The following is a 20,662-nucleotide window of genomic DNA, read 5'->3' on the forward strand; positions in this document are numbered from 1 at the left end:
GAAATACAGGCTAGGAGCGTTTATAGTTTCCTCATTCCCAAATGCATCAACCTAGCCTTGGCAACATGACCACTATTTCAGGGTGGAAGCACATTCTATAGAGTAAACACAGAACGAAGATAATTGTTCACAAAAGTGGAATTTTCCATTTGTCAACCATGTGGCTCTTTAATAGCTTGGCATGTAATAAAGAAGGAATAAGGGCAATGAAGGCCCTCTTATCCTGATACATTAAAGTATGAAGTGTCATGGGGCATGTAGTGAAGGGGAATGGGGTAAACTCATGGTGATTAGAAAAGGAAACTAACAAAAGGAGGGTCAGGATGGTGCCCTGGAAGGAAGCCACCAAGCCTCATCACTTAGTCAAATTCTCCTACTACGGACCTGAAAGATTTTCCCACCTGCAGGCAAACAGTGGACATAGGAAGAGCAACATTATGCCAATGATCTGCTATGATAAACCTATGATCTAAGACTTGCAAAAGACTCACTATGGAAAATGTTACCCACATCCAGAAAAATAACCATGGAGTCAAAATGCAGATGGAAGCATACTACTTCCACATTTGGACATTTTTTCATTCTTGTTATTTTTCCCTTTTGTTCTGATTCTTCTTTCACAACATGATGAAAGCGGAAATATTTTCAACAATTTCTATCAGATTCCTTCCTGTCTCAGAAAATGAACAGGTGAAGGAGGGAAGGAGAGAAATGTGGAACTCAAAATTTTACAAAAATGAATGTTGAAAATTATCTTCACATGTAATGCGGGAAAAATAAAATACTATTAAGTGTATAGATAAAGATACAGATAGACAGATAGATAAGTAGATAGATAGATAGACAGACAGATGTATGATGGACGGATAGATATATAGACTGACCCACCTCCTATTCCATGGAATGGTTGTGAACAAACTCATCTAACATGAACAAGAAAACATATGGGTACTTGAAGCAGTGATCAGACTTCTGCTTTGAGGCTGAGAAGAAATGAGAACTTCAGGTTGGGAGAAATAGTCACATTAGTGACAAATATGCCGTATCTTTTTGCTGAGTAGACCCACGCTTGGTGAGGCCAATGGCAATGGAAAAGAGACATTCTGGGTAGAGGCTACTACACTCCAATTCCTGTCATATCCTGTCTCCTCAGCAAAAGGGAAAAATATAGAGGAAAGTAAAGACCCTGGCACAAGTTAAAGAGAGTTAGATCATACTGGTGCAATGTCTCCCTTTCTTTGTAGGAATGAAAGGAATGGCATGTGTATGTTTCTTGCCCTATTTTTGTTGTGTTTGTGAGTGTCATTGAGAAAGGGAAATAGACTTCTAATATAATTGAAGTAAGAACAAAAAAACAGAAGTCAAAATATCAGTGAGACATTTGGCACACACACACACACACACAAAAAAACCTGATTGGCCTCGAGCTCAGTTTCAGCTGAGTTACTATTTTTCAAAAAGCCTAACCAGTCAAGTAAACAAAAAAAATGGGGGGATGTAGAGAAAGAAGTCAATTCTTGGTCCAAGATCACTGAAGAAATGTGTGAACTAGACATGGCATACATTATCATTCTACAGATGAAATAACAGAAGCTCAGAAAAATCACCTGAGTGACATAGGGTCATATATCCAGTGTCTGAGCCAGAACTCAAACTCACATTTTCTGGCCCTTGGATCAGCACTACTCCTGCCAAAATCAACCTTCTGCAAACAGCAATGAGTAAAGCAGGAAGATGGAAGAAGAGACTCTTGGGGTCCAAGGCAATATTTTATTGGACCAGGAAAGGGGGAGCAGAATGTTGGTAAATTGCATGAAGCATGAGAGTACAAACCAAAATGGGGGCCTTAAAACAAAAGCTGGATATTTGAAGCATTTAACTGAGCAGGTGAAAGGACGCCTCTCCCAAAGGGCAGAAGGAATGGCAGCTGATCCCCAGGTGACAGAAGTCAGTCTTGATATATGTGTACTCTATGAGGGCAGAAGTTCCTTAGGCTGCTTCCTATGATGCCACGTGAAGGATCTTCTCGAAGATAGGACCCTTGTTGTTTCTGATATTTGCCTTCGAGAGGTCCAGGAGTTCACATACTTCTTTGTCAGAATAGCTTGTGAGGCGGAATGTTTTATATGTCTCTTTTTTCCTCTTAATGCCCTCTATGACAGGGACAGAGAAAACATAATGTTAACATGCAGCCCTTTCTGGACTCTGAAGAGGGTTACATCTGGACCCTTGTCATCAAAGCAACTATAAAAAGGGGCAGCCAACGAATCTCAGAGCAGGAAAGGACCTCAGAAGGACTCTCTTTTCACATACTTGCACAGAAGTCTATTGTCTGTTATCCTTACCAAGTGATCATCCAAAGTCAAACCAAAGGCCCCCAGTCACACAAGAAAAAAAAGTCTTAATATTTCCTACCCTTCACACATTTGACATCATTGATGACACCCCCTTCCCAAAGTCTTCTGACTTACAAGTACTTAATTCCTTCAACCACCCCCCAAGGACCTGGCCTCCCTGAACATCCCCATCCTGCTTGCCTTCTGATATGCAATTAGGCATGTCTTAGGAGCCATTACAACTTTTCCAGGCTTCCCTCTCTCTCTCTCTCTCTCTCTCTCTCTCTCTCTCTCTCTCTCTCTCTCTCTCTCTCTCTCTCTCTCTCTCTCTCTCATCTCTCTCCGTCATCTATCTACCCCCTCCCTTCATTGCTTAGCACTCTCCAAAGTTACTAATAATCTGTCAATTGCTTAATCTAAAGTCCTTTTCTCAATTGTGGTCCTTGATTTCTCTGAAGCTTCTGATACCATCAATCACCCTCTTCTCCTGATATTCTCTTTCCTTTAGATTTTTGTGATACTACCCTCTCCCAGCTCTCCTCCTACTCATCTCACTGCTCATCCTCAGTATCCTTTGCTGGATCTTCTGACAGGTCATGATTGCTCATTGTCCGTGTCCCACAGGGCTCTATGCCGAGCTTTCTTATTTTCTCCTTCTGTACTATTTTACTTGATGATTTTCCATGGCTTTCATTGTCATATCCATGTATTGCTGATTCTCTTACCTACTCATTCAGCCCTAACCTCTGACTTCCAGTCCTCTGTCTCCAATTATCTATTGGACATGTTTAACTCAACATGTCCAAACTGAACTTATCCTTTCCCCTAAACTCTTGCTTCTTCTTCACTTTCCAGTCACTGTCCATTGTAACCACCAGCCCTCCAATTATAACCTAGGATTCATCCTTGATTCTTCCCTATCTCTTACCCGCCTGTATGTAATTAGTAGTAGATAAAGCCTATCAATTTCACCTTTGTGTCATATCTCAAATATGTTCCTTTCTCACCTCTAACACTACAACCACTGCAGGACAGTCCCACATCAACTCACACCGGGACTACTGCGATTGTCCAGAGGTGGTTCTGCCTCTCTCAAGTTCCTCCCCAAGACAATTCATCCCCCATTCAGACACCAAACCCATTCAATAAATTCCAGTGGCTCCCTACCACCTATAGGATCAAATATAAAATCCTGTGTCCGGCATTCAAAGGCTTCCCACCTTCCACTTCCCACCTGACCACACACACACACACACACACACACACACACACACACACACACACACAGGCTCTTCATTCAGTCATACTGGCCACTTTGCTGTTCCTCACACAAGACACTGCATTTCCCAATTCCGGGGATTTTTATTGGCTATGCATCCCATTCCTGGAATTCTCTCCCTTCTCACCTCTGCCTCCTGGGTTCCCTGGCTTGCTTCAAGGAAGCTTTTCCTGATTGCTCTTAGTTCTCACGACTTCCCTCTATTGATTATCTCCAATTTATCTTGTAAACATAGCTGTTTGCATGTCTCCCCCACTAAACTCTGAACTCCTAGTAAGCAGAAACTGTCTTTTGTCTTTCTTTGTGTCCGAACTGCTTCACACACAGCCTAGCAAGGACTATATGTTTGCTTTTAAGTTTTTTCACTAACTTCACAGGGTTGTTGTGAAGACTGAATGAGATCATATATATAAAATGGTCTGCACACTTTAAAGCACTACGTAAGTGCTAGTTATTGTTATTAAAGCCCCATTTCAGTCATTTTTATCTCAGCCCCTACATCTGTGTCAGCCTCCTGTTGACTGAGTCCATGGAACAGCAACTGAAAGTCAAGAGATGATGCCTCCGAAACGAGATCGCTACTAGAGAAGTGGAAGGCTTCCAGTAATTCTCAACTTTAATATCATAGGTGTTGGGTTCTTGCTGTGAATTTTGAGAAAGCAACTGGAATTGCCTTCATGGGTGAAATAGCATGGGCAATTTGAAAACAAGTCAGAGCAATGATTGAAAATTAGAAATTCGTGCAATCAATAGAGGGAAAAGGTACTGGATTCACAATCTCACAAGACCTGGATGCAGATCACCCTTCTCCTACTTACATTCTGGTTGTCCTTAAGAAAGTAATTTAAACTCTCAGGGTCTTGGTTTCTACATTTCTTCAATCATAGCTATATGGCTTCAGAAATCCTTCTCAGTCATAAATCTTTAAACTATGAAAAGTGAGATCTTTGGAACCTTGAAATTTTGCTGTTATAAATTGGTCCCATTGATGTTTGATTTAGTGTGATGCAAGTCTGAGGTGTGGCATATGGGAAGGAGAAGGGAGTTGAGCTGGGAGTATAATAAGAGGAAAAAGAGCTAAAAGTTTTGGAGAGATGCTGCAAGAGTTTACCAAACATAGAGGGGAGACAGTCCACAGATAACAACCCAATGTTTTAATACTACAAAGCCATGGAACATTTGCTAATATTGTTATTAGTTACCAGCTTCAGAATATTTAGACAGATACCCTGTGAAATGTCTTAGACAGTTTATATGCAGTAGAGCTCACTGTAAAGGGAACAGCACATTAGGACTGTGGCTAGTCTGACCTTTAGCTGGTGACACTCGTGGAGACTGAATTAGGCACTGAAAGTTTATCAGGTTCACTAAATTCGAAAACAGAACTGATGCTTCCAGTTATTTCTGTGAAATCAACAAGTCCCCAAACAAGGGGAGAAGGCTTGCAGGCTAGTGCTGAGGGGGATGAGGGGTAGCTCAGAATATTAACTCCAACCTGCTGAGCAGAATGGAATCCATGGACAAATCTGGGAAACCAATGTGATCAAAGCTGGGACAGGACCTTCCTGACCTAGTCCCCATTGTCTTCTTTCCCCTGAAATGAGTCTCTCTGTCTAGTCGACCACAAACCTCATTACTGTACCCACTTAATAAAAGTTAGTTGAATTAATTTCCCTTGGGAAGTGTGAAATAACAGTGAATGTACTAGTTCTTCCCATTCTTGCCCAGGATCAAATAGGACATAAAGAAACTAGACCAGGCACTACTGGGCTACTTCTTAGATGTGGATCTAATAGGAAAAAAGCATTAACATCCTTAGACTGTCCCTTACCCCATTTCACACTAAATTTTACTGGTCCTTAAAGATGATGGTCAAAATCTCTAAAATGGATCCTGGCGGAAACCTACCTGCCAATGGCAGAAAAGTTTGGAGGACCTTGCTAAATCAGGAAAGAGAAGGAAAAGTCATGAATGCTTCTAAAACATACTGCCACTGAGAAATACAAATGTGGGGAAGGGGGCCACCACAACTCTTTACTCTGCCCAAACTTGAGTTGGCAACATCCCATTATCATCCTGCAGCTATTGTGGAATCAGGATCATTTCAAAAGCCAAAGTAAACTTCCCCATGCTAACCATGGGAACATGCCTGACACTTGCCACATGTTTATAAGAGGACGAAAATCCCCTGGGTCAGGCTGACCTCAACAAAAGTGCCTTCAGCCAAACTACTTTGCTAAGAGATCTATATAATTCTCAAATCCCTCCATCACCACAACCACCCAAATGGTTGATACTTGAATTTCTGTAACGCTGGCTGCTACATCATCCCATTTGAAGCAGGACTTATTTAGAGAAGACTAGAAGGAAGAAGGCATCACAACTTAGAGTGACCTGGAGGCTACTAACACTTCTCTTTCAGCAGTTAAACAACATTCACCAAAGCACATGCTTGCATCCCCACTGTGAAAATTCTAGGTGATAGGAAACCCTATGATCCCAGTACCCCAGTGCTCTTTACCAACCTCCACCAACCCAGTGCAAGACACCTCAGTGGCCTGCAGCCTAAATCCATACCTTCACTGCCACAATTCACTTTATTGAAAAGTGGGAAGTGCATGACCACAGGTGCCTTCTCCCCTTTAAAGATGTACAAGTCAGAGGGAGCCTTGGCTTCTTGGTCCAGCTTAGAGTAATCCACTGAAGGGAAAGAGATTTGGTGGGCTTCGCAGTACTTTTCTGTGGCCTTGATTGTCTAAGGAGAGAGGAAACAGGTTCATTGTAGCTACCACCTGAGAGCTCTGAAGCATGAAGCATCTCTAGAGAATTTCAAGCTGCCTCCTAAAAGTACACTTTTGGGAGAGGGAAAGTGAGGTTAATCAGAGAGAGAAAAAACTGGATAAAGGACAAACCATGAGATGGGGATTAGGATTCAAGTCTCATATCCTAAAGAAAGGCCTCCTTCTTTCTTGATTTCCCCAACTAGGGTCTTTGGGAAGGGAAAATGACCTTCCCATTACCTCAAATGGATCCCCTTCACTGAAGTCAAAGGAGAGGATGATATCACTGTTCCTCACTGGGGGAAGGACCAGGGGATAGGCAGAATTGATAGCCAAGCCAGCATCCATCCAATATATATATTCCTGGTCTGTAGGAAATGAGGGCGCAGCCTCGCCTGGGAGAAAAAAAGACCAAAAACTCCCACAAAATCATAGAATCTCAGAGCTGGAGTTGACCCAACCCATTCTTCAATCAGGATCACATGAGCAATAGCCTAGAAAGAAACAAAGCTTCAGAGAAGTGAGTGTACTCATTCTGATGTCTAGCTGTGACCTCACCCACCATCAACCACAGGCACACTGTCTTCCACTCACTAAGAAGAAATCATTTTATGAATGCCCCCTCAAAATCTCCTTCACACTTCCACCCCTGCTTACTTTCTCTACTTTCTGACTTCTTTTCTGGGCATTTCATTGCTTGTCTCCCATGCTTGTAGCACTCTTCCTCCTCACCTCTACCTTCCCTGCTGGCTTCCCTCTTTTTCTTCAAGTCTCAGCTAAATCTCACTTTCTGAAAGAAGTCTTTCTTTATCCCCCTTAACATTAGTCACTTCCCTCTCTTGACTTCTCCCAGTTTATCCTGTCTCTCTCTTCTTTGTACATAGTTCCTAATACATTGCTTTCACCATTACCCTGCAAAATCCGGAAAGGCAAGGACTGGGTAGGTTTCTTTTTTCACATTTCTTTGTATATCCTGTACTTAGCACAGTGTACAGAAGAGAGCAAGTGCTTTCTAAATAAATGCATGTTGATATGACACAGCATAACAAAGATACTTGTCTCTACATAGAATAAGCAATCTTAGGACATTATCCTTATCAGAAAAGGTCATACAGGGGAACAATCACTTATCAAAGATTCTATACAGCTGCCCAGATCTAGATTTGATAAGTGACTGCTCCAGTTCTTTCTTACTCAAATACTGAAATGCTTAAAATGCCATTACCATGTTTATACAGAAAGTTATTTGTTGTTCCCCACTTCCATCTCAAGAGACACTTGATGGTCTTCCGGAAAAAATTGAGGAAAGCTTTGCCTAGAGAAAGAGAAATCAGTATCAGAAGATGTTTACAAAAGAATTCCAGTTTTGGGAAAAGCAAGGATGGAAAAGCGGGAGGAATTGTTCAGAAAAAGCAGAGAAAGTAGAGCCCTGAGAACTGAGTCGGAGGACAGGATCTGATGCTTTCTAGCTACGTGACGCTGTCCAAGCTATTTATACTCATCAGACTTCAGTATGTTTCCCCATAAAATGAGGGGGTTGGCCTAGCTCAATTCCAAGACCCCTTATAGATCTCAATTCTATGCTCCTGGGATATTATAGTCTAAGAACTGCACATTGGGGCAACCCTTGTTCCTCTCTGAGCCTCGGTTTCATCACCATGAGGAAAAGGAATTTGGAAGAGGCAGTCTCAGATGGTCCTTGAGGTATGATATTTTGTAGAAATTAGGGTTATTACATTCCACTTCCTGCTGTCCACACTTGCCTCCAGGAAATACATTGGTCATTTAACATCAGACAGATGACAGTTATCTCCTCAAGATGGTACAACTGCAGCTGCAGGAAAATTTTAAATTTGGACTCACTCTTGTTGACCAAATGTCGGTGTAAAGCCTTTTCCAAGAAGTCCTGAATGAACTGCATCTTTAGGTCTCGAAAGTGTTCCATCATCTGGTTAGTCAAGGTTTCACGCTCAGAAAAATATTTGTCTCCTGTAAAAGGAAAGAGGATGCATCAATCTCTACCCCTTCTGAGGGCACTCTCTGTGCTGACTGTATGGCTCTGTGTCACAGTGTTTGCTAGTCTAGAAGAAGGTTGGACAAGTAGTTTGAAAAGCAAAATATGAAAGCATTCTTCTGGACTTCACGTGTGACCTGATGTGTCCTGAATGGATATGTCAGCACAATGGCCAGCTCCCTCTGGGACTCACACAATATCTTCATCCAAGAAATTATATCAGATACTTTTGGAAGGCATAGCACCCGACACTCTTTGGGTAGTCATCAAGAGTTTTGAGGACAAAACTGAAAAATTATTCCCCTTCTCTACTTCTATGCCCATAATAGCATACCTGAGTTTTCTATCTCAGCCAGGTACCAAATCTCTTCCCTTAAACTGGGGACCCTCTGTAATAAGGTCTACATTGTCAAGCCTGGACTGACTCAATGGCACAGGTATGACTCTTCCCTCAGACTAAGGGATTCCTCAAAGGCAGGATTGTGTATAAGCCTCAAACCAGAGACTTTTAGAGCTGAAAGTTGTCTTCTCCTTTAAAATAGGAGCAGCCCAAAAGTTGGTATCTTGTCTTATTCATCACATTAAAGGCTTTCTGAGGGTAGAGTTGATAAAAGATGAGAGACTTAATTAAATGACACCCCCACACATACACTTCAGGATTAAGAGCTCATTGTGGAGTAGCAAAGAGCCTAGATTTAAAGTCAGAAGAACCTGGTTCACCTCCCAGTTCTGCCCTTAATTCCTGGTTGGTTCTAAAATAAATCTCTCATCTGTCTTTTCTGCAAAATGAGTTTAAGGGTCATTCTAGTTTTGAGATCCTATGAGTTTCTGTTCAAGAGATGGGCTTTCTCCATGATCTGAACACCTTAGAGGAACTACCACATGCCTTCCTACCTGTCATTGTACAGTTTAGTTTTTTCTCCATTTCTCCAGAACAATCCCCATCTGTTATGAAGGCAGAAACCAAGTCGAATAGTTCATCTTGTGTAGTTCCCAAGGTATCTCCTGATAAAAGGTCAAATATTATTAATATCCCTTCCCTCTGATTCCCCAAGGCTCTAGGGACTGAACAGAGGAGGCTGAGAGATGAAGAACCCTCTCTTCAGGCAGGAGGCCTAGAGAAATTTATCTGTTCACAGGTAGATGCCTACTGGACCAACCTTGAAGGTGCTTGGAAGAATCAATACTTCTAGCCTTTAAGATATCCTCAGAACCTATACCAACACCAAGATACTTAGAGAAAAGAAATCTATGACAACCTGTTGTGACCTAAATTGGCTACCCTACAAGAAAATTCTTCTCCAGAGTCATGCTCAGTCTCCCTTGCTGGAGAGCAGCAAATTTAGTGGAAAGAGCACCGTGGACTCAATTTTAATGCTAGTTCTGGACTTTCCTACTTGTCTAACAGTAGTCAAGTCACTTCCCTCTCTCACCTGCCTCGGTTTCTTCATCTCTAAAATGAAGAGGTCATTGGCATGATCTATCTCCTCAAGTTCTGTTGGGGAGAGTGATTGTAGGCCGTAACATATTATGAATATAGGAGTCATAATTATTGCTATTTTTTTAATCATGAAGATGGCTGAATGAAATGTTATGTCACAACCCAATTTCTTTCCTTTTCCAAAATAGTAAGAAAAAGAGCAGAATGATTGCTCTGATGTCTGTCTCCAAGTATTTAAAAGGAAACACTCAAGAAAGAGAGCACTTCTTAAGAACCTATTATGTGGTAGGTACTGGGGTTGTAAATGCAAAGAATATAGGGATCCATATTGTCAAAGACTTTACATTCTCCCAGAGAATGGATATATAATGCATACATAGTTCATATATAATGATTTACACAATAAATATGGGAATAAAGACTAAATGTGCAATTTTACTCATACAAGGAATACTCAGAAGAGGAAAAACTTCCTCCACCAATGATGAATGTCACTTTCTGAGGATTTAAACTCCTGGAGAGTTGACTAGAAAGAACCCCATACCCAGAGCCATGGTCAGTATGGTTTGCAGACATTGCAGTTACAAAGGCAAGGGTTAGTCTATCTAGTAAGACTGAAGTATGTTTCCCTTGCCATTTCTTGTCTGTACACCAGGGTGGATGACTGGATTCTCCAAAAACTATTTCCCAAACTGATGTGTTCCACCTCAAAGGGATGAAACAAGGAGCATTGTTAAGGATTGTGGCTCTCACTGAGCACAAGGTGTTATGCTGTCAGGTATGATTTAAGAACCATTGAGTCCTGTCCACATCATCCAGATTGAGAACATTTTAGGCAAGGTGGAGATGTAAACAGCAGAGTCACTGTGCATCTTGAGACAACTGGTCAAGATTCATGTATTGTAGTGAATCTCTAGCTCTCCAGCATGGTACTGCCCCAACAGTAAGCCCAAATTCAAAGCCTGCATAGGGAACTACTCTAAGTGCTGTGTGTGGGAAGTGTGACCCCTTTGTTACGTGACCTTTTGGTTGCTTAAAGGAGTAGAAAGACCATTCATGTGAAAGATAATGTCCTTGAAAAGAAACTTAAACCACAGAATAAGGATTGAGAAGAAATGTGAATGTCATGTGGAGCTGAGAGAAAACTGGCTCTCATGAAAATGAGAAAAAAACAGGACCTGATGGAAGACACATCAATAGAGGTAGGGCAGACTACAGGGCACTGTGTTTCACCTGCTCATTTATATGCAAATATTCAAAGAATTTGAAAATTTAATAGAAATTATCAGACCAATACCTATTTAGAATGCGTGGAAGAATCATGTCAGGACCACTTGTGTCATTCTTGCCACAAAGGTGGAAATATTTAGCTTCATATCATAACATAGAAATGTGTCACCATTTATGTGAAGGCCCTTATTTGAAGCATTATAAATTATATAGAGAAAACCAGAAGATACAGAAAATTGGATAGGAGAAGGCAAGCACAGAAGGAGTCAGAGGCTGGGAAGAGAAGGCACAGAGAACAGCACCTGACATAACACAAGATATAGAAGCTGATAGGGACAAAACAAGGATGACAGGTGGGCTTGGCAGCTGAAGTCAGTAGCTGGTAGATTGGAGAAGAGTTGTGAAGGGGCTGGAAGGTGGTTGGAGAACATCAGAATCCTCCCTCCATGGAAAGAGTTCTTAGGCTCGTTGTCAGAAAGTGTCACTTGTGAGATAGGAAACCTTTCAGGTTTGCCTTTCAGGAGTGCCTTTGTTAATCTTTACTGTCCTTTGTGGTTTGAGAATGGAGAACTTTGCATAGATCATAGAGAACAGACCTGATTAGCTACATTGGTTCCAGACTCATTTGAACTCCTTATCCCTAAAAGAGCATAATATTATATTTTTCTAAAAGAGCCTTACACTTTGGGAATACCTTGCTACTGGCAGGTATATGCTAAACAGAACCTGATACTACTTCAGTAGCCAAAAAGGAGAAGGCAAGTGGCCTTGCTCAACTGGGGAGCAACTAGCTGAACAAATGATTTTACCCACCAAGTAATGCATAATGAAGAGACTGACTGTTCTGAGGACTATTCCTGAGGCATTTCTTGTCCCAGGCACAGGGGTTTCTCTATTTATTTTACTTACAGCTTGACTTCAGTAAGTGTGTGTCCACTTTACTCTCCCCTTCCACTCTCTCAGGGACACAGTATTTGTTAGTGGAAGTGTAATCTGGGCTCATGAGTAGAATTCAATATTCCCGGCATTCCTATGTTTGGCTACTGAGTAAATGTTAAGGTTACAGGTGTGTTTGCCTTATCATTTAGTAAATGGTTCATGTTTAAGAGCCAATGGTCCCCTTTTCTCTCTCTAATGGTCAAATGGTCCCCTGTAAACTAAGTCAGTTGACTGGATTTCCCTAAGGTCATTTTACAAGTTGACCTATCATATCGCAAATGGATGAAACAATGAACAAAGTAAGGGAGCGTGGTGTCCACTGAGTACGTGGGTAGGGCTGTCGGGTATCATTCAAGAGCCACTGATTCCATTCCCCATCATCCAACTCCTGAAGATTCCAAGCAAGATGAGACTATTTCTTTGGCCATAATCGCCAAATATTACCAGTTTAAAACTGATCCTTGGGGCAGCAAGCTAGCACAGTCGATCAAGTACCAGCACTGCAATAAGAAGGAATCAAGCTCAAATCTGGTCTCAGACACTTACTAGCTGGGACACCCTAGGCAAGGCATTTAAACCTGATAGCCTCAAAAAAAGAAAAAAAAGACTGATCCATGATACCCAAGATCAAACTCATTCCAAGGTATGAGAGCATCCAGGTTCACATCTTTACCATTAGAATGAGCAGTGAACAGTTTTTCCTGGGTGTTTGAACCACGGATAAATTTCATGAAGAAATCTACAAGAAGAATGGAGACTATTTTAATAGGGGTTAAGAGAAACATCCATCCTGACCCCAAACCCCACCTTATTTCCCTACCCTCTTTCTCAGAATGCTGAGGTAAACCTCTTTCTCACACATACCCCAGATGGTTTTGAAAATAATATTCATGTCAGCCAGAGCACTGCCACACAATCCTGTAGAGAAGAGGAGGAGAATATGACAGAAAGGAATTACAGTCTGGGTTCTCATTTGGCTCTTTCCATCTCTAAGTACAAAAAGAACACTGCTCTGTCCATTGTCCCTGCATCTGCTCCTTCAGATTAGTAGAGAGTCCAGATTCCCAAGTCACAAACAGGGACTTTGAAGTAAAGGGTATCTCACATCTGGGTGTCAAATTACATGAGGAGTTAACAAGGTTCCATACTGGGGTTCACATCAGGAAGTAATCTCACGCAGTTCTGCAGAGGCTTTTCAAGTTACTCCCATTATCTCATGCAATTCCAAAGGTGAGGAATCTCTGGGAACTAGGACTCTAATTGGATGCCAAATGGTGGGAGGATATCATTAAAGGAGGGACAACGTCATGGCTCCTGTGGTTCAGCCTCTTCTTGGAGGATAGATTCAGTCCTTACCTCCCAGGTAGGAGAAATCCCTTTCAGGCTTTTGTTTTATGAGCATCCCTCTCTTAAACTCGCTCCCACAATGAGTGGTAGAGACGTAAACACCAGGAGTTGAAGAGCCAAGTGGGGAGTAGCCAGCCCAGTCTGGAGTGAATTCAAACCAGGCATCTGGGAATAAAACAAAACTTTCACTTTGGTGAGCAGGTTTTACACCAGAGTAGGAGTCACAACAGAATAACACTCACATCCAAAAAAATTCACATAATGGTCTGTGGTTTTTCCAAGGATAGACTCACAAAACCCCGGGGCTTCATATCTACCTATAATCACAATAAAACATACTCCCCATACATGTTTCCTATCACCTACTTTTCTCAGAGACAGCTATTCATTACACAGGTCACTTCCTAGTGAGTCCCTGGCACCAACTTGCTAGACCTAATCAGGAAAGGAAGCTAGACCAAGCACAGTGGGAGAAAAGCAGATTGGTCAGTCAGGACTGGCCCATTGTTCACTTAACACAGTACATAGGATGCAATTTGTAAACCCCAAAAAGTCATGTCTTACAAGAGGCTGAGGATCTCAACAACCATGAAGAACAGGAAAGTTTTTGTAGTGACCAGCACTGACTATGTGATGTTTGTATTTGGGCCACAGTCAAATGACCGTGTTCTATGTTTAAAGGCAGGCTGTTCTCCTTCCCAAGAGAGAAGAGTCATAATATACAAACTGTGAGAGTTAGGAGGAACCTCACTGGCCATATAATACAATATCCACTCAAATTGGCCCTAATTCCCCCTGATTCCTGGCAAGTGACCATCCAGCATCTCCTGAATAGCTCTAAGGAAAAGAAAGTCACCAACTCAACAGGGACAGCACCAAAGGAGATGCCACCTCAACAGGGAGGCCAACAAAGGAGACCACCAAGGAATGCATCATAGCAGAAGCGAAGTAACTTTGCTTTTCAACACTTGACATGATGAGGGACTTTCCATGACATCAAAGATAAATCAGCCTCTTTGTCAATTCCCCCATTTGAATCTGAGATGAAGCAGAATGTATCTAACTATTTCTCCACAGAATAACCATCCCCTTATCTGAAGAGAGCTGTCATGTCTCCCAAATTCTTCACTTCTTCAGGCTAAACATTACCAGACCTCTCAGCTATCCACATAAGCCATGAATTTGACACCCTTCATCAATCTGGTTGTCCTCCACTGTTTACTCTCCACGTTATCAATTTTCCGTAGTACTCAGAATGAAACATGATGCATGATAAAGAGGTTCAAATAATTTTTCTCCATTTTCCATATTATACTGGGAAAGAAGTTCCTTTAAAAATGGAAGCTTGGCTTCAATGTGAAAATCAAAAGAAGAAAGATGTGAAGAAGCAGAAGGGAAATGTGACCTATGTAAGAAAGTTAGAGAATGGGAGAATTTCACAAAATGAGGAAGGGAAGGGGTGCCATTACACATTGGAAACAAGAAAAGCAAAGTTGAGAAGAGGGTGGAGCTAAATCAGTTCTTGGTTAATAAGCAGCTCTATATCCCTGAAAAATATTGAGGTAGATCCACAGCATCCATCAGTTGAGATCACTTAGTAATGGTTAGGGGGAAATACCAAAGAGCAGAGGAATTCAATACCTCCCCACTGAGATATACTGTGCAGGTCACCAGCCTCACTTCTCCTCCAGAGCCATCTGAATCCAGTGACCTGATAATCCTCAGGATGGCTGGAGATGACCCAGGATGCACTGGGAGACTTTGGGGCCTTTAGGCCAAAGTCTTTGCAGGTACTCGCTTAGGGTGAGGAAACACCTATTATAGGCCTGTTTAAGAAGTAGCCAGGGCATGGCCCCTTTAATGAGGTCAAGAAAAACAGACATCAGGCTGGGTGGGAAACAGCAACAGTTACTATTCATAATCACTCTAAAGCTAGGGGGGTCCAGAAGCCCTTGTCAGGGGCCCATTGGGGTCTCAGCTTCAGAGTATACTCAAGTGCAAGTCATGTCATCATTTCTCTGATGGCATGGTCTTCTTGGCAGCAAAGGAGGAACAGGATCCTGTGAGTAGATACAGCTGGCTGAATGCTAGCTGGGTATCTCAACTCCTCCCAGCCTGACGCCTTTCTTTTTCTTGACCTCATTAAAGGGGCCACGCCCTGGCTACTTCTTAAACAGGCCTGTTCACTGAATGGGCATTGCCTCACCCTAAGTGAGTAACTGCAAAGACGTTGGCCTAAAGGGTCCAAGGTCTCCCAGTGAATTCTCGGCCATCTCCAGTCATCCTGATGAATATCAGGTCACTGGATTCAAATGGCTCTGGAGGAGAAGTGAGGCTGGTGACCTGCACAGGCCTCCTTCACTCACAATAAAGTCAAGCGCAAGTCATGTCATCATTTCTGTTCATTTGAGGGAATCCAAGAAAACAAGAGGAAGGAAAACATGGTGGAGAGCATCTGGGTGAAAATCAATGGAGAGAGAAAAAGTGGAAATGTTGGCATGGGAGTATACTACAGATCACCTGGACAGAAAGGGAAAATAGATAAGGAGCTCAGGGAATATCACCAACCTGGCATAAAGGTAGGATACTGTGGTTATGGGGGATTTTGATTATATAGATCACTGCTGGAGTTTCCTCTCTGCCAGAAGCGAGGAGCTCATAACCCCTTGACTTACATTAATATTCATTTCATCCTTCAAAAACCTGAAAAGTGAACAAGGGGAAATTCTATGCTGTTAAGGATTCTCACTAACAAGAAGGAACTAGTTGCTGATATAGAAATGATGGAATCCTTCTTAAAAGGCAACTTTTCCATCCTGGACTTTGGTCATATTCTGATATGGACACTAGATTTATGGAAAGCACATTTCCAAAGGCTCTAAGGAAAGATATGTAGTATACATAAACTAAAATGCTACAGAGGAAGTGAGCCCGGGAGCCATGGGGAATTTCAAAGACGTAATTCTGAAGTTAAAAAGAAACAATTTTAATGAGGAGGAAACATCAAAACCATCTGAAGAGACCACCATCAATGCACAAGCAACTTAACAATGTACCTATTGATGGCAGATAGAAGCAGAGACAAGCAACAGAAGATGAATACAAGGTCATGGAAAAGTCTGTAAGAATTGTATCAGGAGACTCAAAGCTCAGAATGAGCAGAGATTGGCAAGGGAATCTAAAGATGAAAGAAAGGAAGTTAGTACCTATGTTGGCAGAAGAGGAAAATATAGCACAATGAAAGCTGAAAAGAGAGAAAGCAGAGATGTTCATTTATTTGCCTTCCATTGTCACCACGAAAGGCAGAATAAAAATGTCTAACACAGGATTGATGCTCAACATAGGTAAGGAGGTAGTAAGTGAACTCCATGCGGAACTTGGTGAATTCAGGTCTCCTGACCCAGATGGAACAAATTCTTTATGACTTAAAAAACTGCTGGATTGGCTGGCTGAGGCCCTTTTATTGATCTCTTAAGACTGCAGAGAATGAGAGGAGGAACACAGGACAAGAGAAGGATTTATTTTAAACAGGGCATGGGGAGTTGAAAGGAATAAGCTGTAAACTATACACAGTCTAGAGAATTCAACTTTGATTCTGGGGAAAATGCTAGCTGGATTAATAAAGAGACGGCTGAAGGAGAAGGAGGAGAGCTGGAAAAAGATGACAACAATGAGAATGGCAGCAATAGTAACAAATTTGAAGAAGGAAGGAATGAGGGCAAGGAGGTGTCATTTTGCTAAGAACAGGCATGCTCAATCCCTTTGAACAGGGTTATTAAACCAGCAGATCATGGCTGTTTGAGTAAGATCACCAAGACTTTACCAAATCACTTGACAAAAGTTTGCTTGGGATAAAGATGAAAATACGTGTGCTAGGAGACAATATACATTGTGAATCTGTCACCATCAAAGGGTCAGTTTCTGATTCAATGTTAACTAAAAATGAAGTCTCCAGGGAAGTCACCCAAAGAACTCTACTTGTCCCTGTGCTATTTTGAAATTTCTGTCAGCTACCTGAATAATGGCAGAGATGACCTGCTCATCTAATTTGCACATAACATGATGGATAGCCAGTCAGCACAACAGACAACCAAGTCAGGACCCTAGAAACTTTTAGGAGGCTATCTACTAAAGTATTGGGCTAAATCCAAGAAGATAAAATTCAATAGAGATCCCACATCTGATACTAGAGATCCAAAAGGCAACTTCTCAAGCAAAGATGAGTGAGAGGCATGCTTTGTAGGACAGCAGTTTGTCTACCAAGGAGGTGAGAGTTTTAGGTGACCACAAGGTCAAATGAATCAGTCTTGTGATATAGCAGCCCCCAAACCTGATGTTACTTGAGTCACAAGGAGGAGGATACCTTTCAGCAATGAGATATTAATCCCACTGTATCATGTCTCAACTCATTCCTCCTCTGAAAGATGGTGTTTAGTTCTCAGAACCTTAGTGTAAAATCTGGAGAGAATCCAAAGAAGGACAGCCAAGTTGCAAAGAGACTTGAGTCCAAGTCACATGAGGATTGGGTGAAGAAGTTGGGAAATCTGAGCCATGGGAAATATGTCTCAGTGGGGACCTTCGACACAGTTGACTTCAATGACCTCTCAGATAATCTCTTCTCTGCTGGTTTTTCTGACACTGATTCATCTCATCCCTCCCATCTATCCACTACTGTCCATGGATCATCAGGAAAATGGGCATGTCCATCACGAGTGTTCAGATGGCTCTGTCCTAAGCCCTCTTCTCCTTTACCACTATACCATCTTGCTTAATAATCTTTTCACCTCCCATGGGTACAACTATTACGTCTACGTGACTGATTCCAAGAACCCTACATCTAACCATAATCTCTCTCCTGAGCAGGATTTCTGCACCACAAATTGACTTATAGAAATTTCAAAGTGGATATTCCATGGGTATCTCAAACTCAACAGGTCTAAAACAGATCCCATCATTCTCCAGAAACCCTCTCTTCTTATATACTTTCCTATGTCAAGTACACCATCATCCTTCCAGTCATTCTGCCTTAACTAACATCCTCAATTCTTCATTCCCATTCACCTCACATATCCAATGTATGACTCACATATCCAACATGAACTCACCTCTCTTTGTAATTCTTTTCATTTCTATTTTCACAACATCTCTACTATGGGCCCCCTTCTCTCCACTGACAAAGCCACCACCCTAATTCAGGATCTTGTTACCTTTCATGCATACTATGGCAAGGTCCTACTAATGATGTCCCCAGCAGTGGAAACAATACAAAAGTAATTAGATACAAACAGAGTGAATGGAAGACGATATCAGAGGGAAAGGTACTGTCTTTACTAGAGTAAGGGATACTGAGAAAGGTACCCATTAAAATGTGGGGATAGAATTAAATGAAGAAAATCAGAGAAATGAGGCTGTAGAGACAAAGGAGAGTGTTCCAGTAACAAAGGACACCTAGGAGCATGGAGCAGAAACATGCAACATCTTATTCAAGAAGGAGCAAATAGGTCAGTATTGCTGGATTGTAGAGAATGTGGAGAGAAGTATGAGAAGACTGGCGATGCATCAAGGGAGCCAAGTGGTAAGGGGCTGTACATGTCAATCAGGGGAATGTATCCACTGGGTAGGAATGGTGAAGTGGGGTTCTTCTAGTACAGGTTGGACTGGACAGTCAAAGAGATCCTCTCCAACTGAACTTCTGGGAAGATTCAGAAATTTTTCCTCAAAAAGACCTCACTTCCATGGATTATTGAGATGTTCCTAGGGTGTTGAGTGACCTTGGCCATAGACTCCCTGACATCACTACCCAAAATGGATCTTCTGGACAAATATCTTGCCACTCCACCCTAAGTCTTCTTCAGGGAAGATGCCAGGGCCATACTCACTCTTTTCACAAAACTTGAGGTCATGGTCGATGGTAGCAAATATGGGATATGGTACAATCCCCATCTTCGACTCTTTCTTGACCTGGGACAGGTGAGACCCTAGAAGCTGATAGGGTTAATAGGAAGAGATTTGAAAGCAGAGAAATGGAGAAATATTCACAGAGACGTGTCCAGCATGGAGCTACCAGGTGCCAAGAGGGTAGCAATTCAGAGGGTTTCTAACTGGAAAGGACCTTAGATCATTACTGCTACTCCAGTTTTGTCATTTTTCAAGAAAGAAACAGATCCAGAGCAGGGAAGACAATTTCCTAGGGTCATAAGAATCAGTAGCAGAGACAAGATTTGAACTCAGATCTCCTGATTTCAAAACAAGGGCTCATCTGAGTAATGACAGGCTTGAAGGGACCCTCCCAGGCTCACCATTAATAAATTAACATGCGGTCACCCAAAAGAACCCTAGCACTCATCATAGTATCTGACAGACACGATGCTTAACAAATGCTAGTTGATTGACTAGCAAGCTGGAAGCATGGGCTTGGGCAGCCATCCAACAGGAGGATAGAATTGGAACACTTTCACCCTGAGAAGAAACATCTCCCTGCTCCCAGCTCCCCTGGGTTCCGATTGAGACCTTACTTCATTTGTAAGGTAGTAGACAACAGAATAGGACCAGAAGTCAGTGAGGGAATAGTCATCCCTCTCTGCAGCCTCACAGAGCTTATCCAGAGCCACAGAGATGTCCCAAGACTCCTGCAGACGCATCCTGCACTCATTTTCTGCCTTCTTCAGGTCTTTCCACCCATCACTCTTGTTGTAGAGGGAGGCCATGCACCTAAGGAAGAGAAAAGCTTCTGGCTGGCTGGCAGGTGAAAGATCTGGCCAAATACAATGCAGTTAGGCCCCTAAGGGGCACCCTAGTGCACATAACACCAGCTCTGGAGTCAAGAAGACCCCAGTTCCAATATAACCTCAGATACTGAATGGACATGGGACCCTAGGCAAGTGACTTCATCTCTGCCTGCCTTGTTTTCTTCAATTATGAAATAGTAATAATAGTACCCACCTCCCAGGGCTGCTGTGGGGATCCAATGAAACAGTACTTGTAAAATGTCTTAGCCTACTGCCTGGCACATAACAGGTGCCCCAAAAATGCTTCCTTCCTTCATCCCTTCCATTACGGTTTGCAACTGCTTAGAAGTTCAAAAAGGACTGGTTGGCCCTTCACTCTTAAAACCCATTGACCATCAGTCCAGTGCTCCATTTATATAGCTAGTTAGTCTCCAAAGTGCTTTAGAGTATAACTCTGATCTGTCACCTTCATACCGATTCTTCCTCTCATACCCTTTACAGTTTCACCAAGTTCTTTGTCATTCACTGTGTCCTCAAAGGGACTCTCTCAATATCAGTCGGGTAGTGG

At 42.2% G+C, this 20,662-nt stretch overlaps 1 protein-coding gene across 1 annotated transcript; it reads right to left on the reverse strand.

Moving 5' to 3' along the window:
- Positions 1-1,771: 1,771 nt before the first annotated feature.
- LOC140503337 (cytosolic phospholipase A2 gamma-like) lies at positions 1,772-20,069 on the reverse strand. The gene is made up of 9 exons (XM_072607221.1): positions 19,882-20,069; positions 19,246-19,351; positions 12,693-13,531; positions 9,304-9,414; positions 8,259-8,384; positions 7,621-7,710; positions 6,636-6,790; positions 6,193-6,370; positions 1,772-2,153 (listed from the first exon to the last, which is right to left on the reverse strand). Exons 3-9 carry the CDS (start codon positions 12,802-12,804, stop codon positions 2,002-2,004), a joined length of 924 nt encoding a protein of 307 aa, XP_072463322.1. The 5' UTR covers positions 12,805-13,531; positions 19,246-19,351; positions 19,882-20,069; the 3' UTR covers positions 1,772-2,001.
- Between the last annotated feature and the right edge of the window lie 593 nt (positions 20,070-20,662).

This window comes from Notamacropus eugenii, chromosome 5 (assembly GCF_028372415.1).
Source record: "Notamacropus eugenii isolate mMacEug1 chromosome 5, mMacEug1.pri_v2, whole genome shotgun sequence".
Classification (NCBI taxonomy): domain Eukaryota; kingdom Metazoa; phylum Chordata; class Mammalia; order Diprotodontia; family Macropodidae; genus Notamacropus; species Notamacropus eugenii.

Coding starts and splice junctions, on each gene's coding strand:
- LOC140503337 (XM_072607221.1), bottom strand. CDS start 12,804: ATGTTTCTCTTAACCCCTATTAAAATAGTCTCCATTCTTCTTGTAGAT. Junction 8,385..9,303: donor ACTAAACTGTACAATGACAG/GTAGGAAGGCAT, acceptor TTCCTTTTACAG/GAGACAAATATTTTTCTGAG. Junction 6,791..7,620: donor TAACTTTCTGTATAAACATG/GTAATGGCATTT, acceptor TTTTTCTCCCAG/GCGAGGCTGCGCCCTCATTT.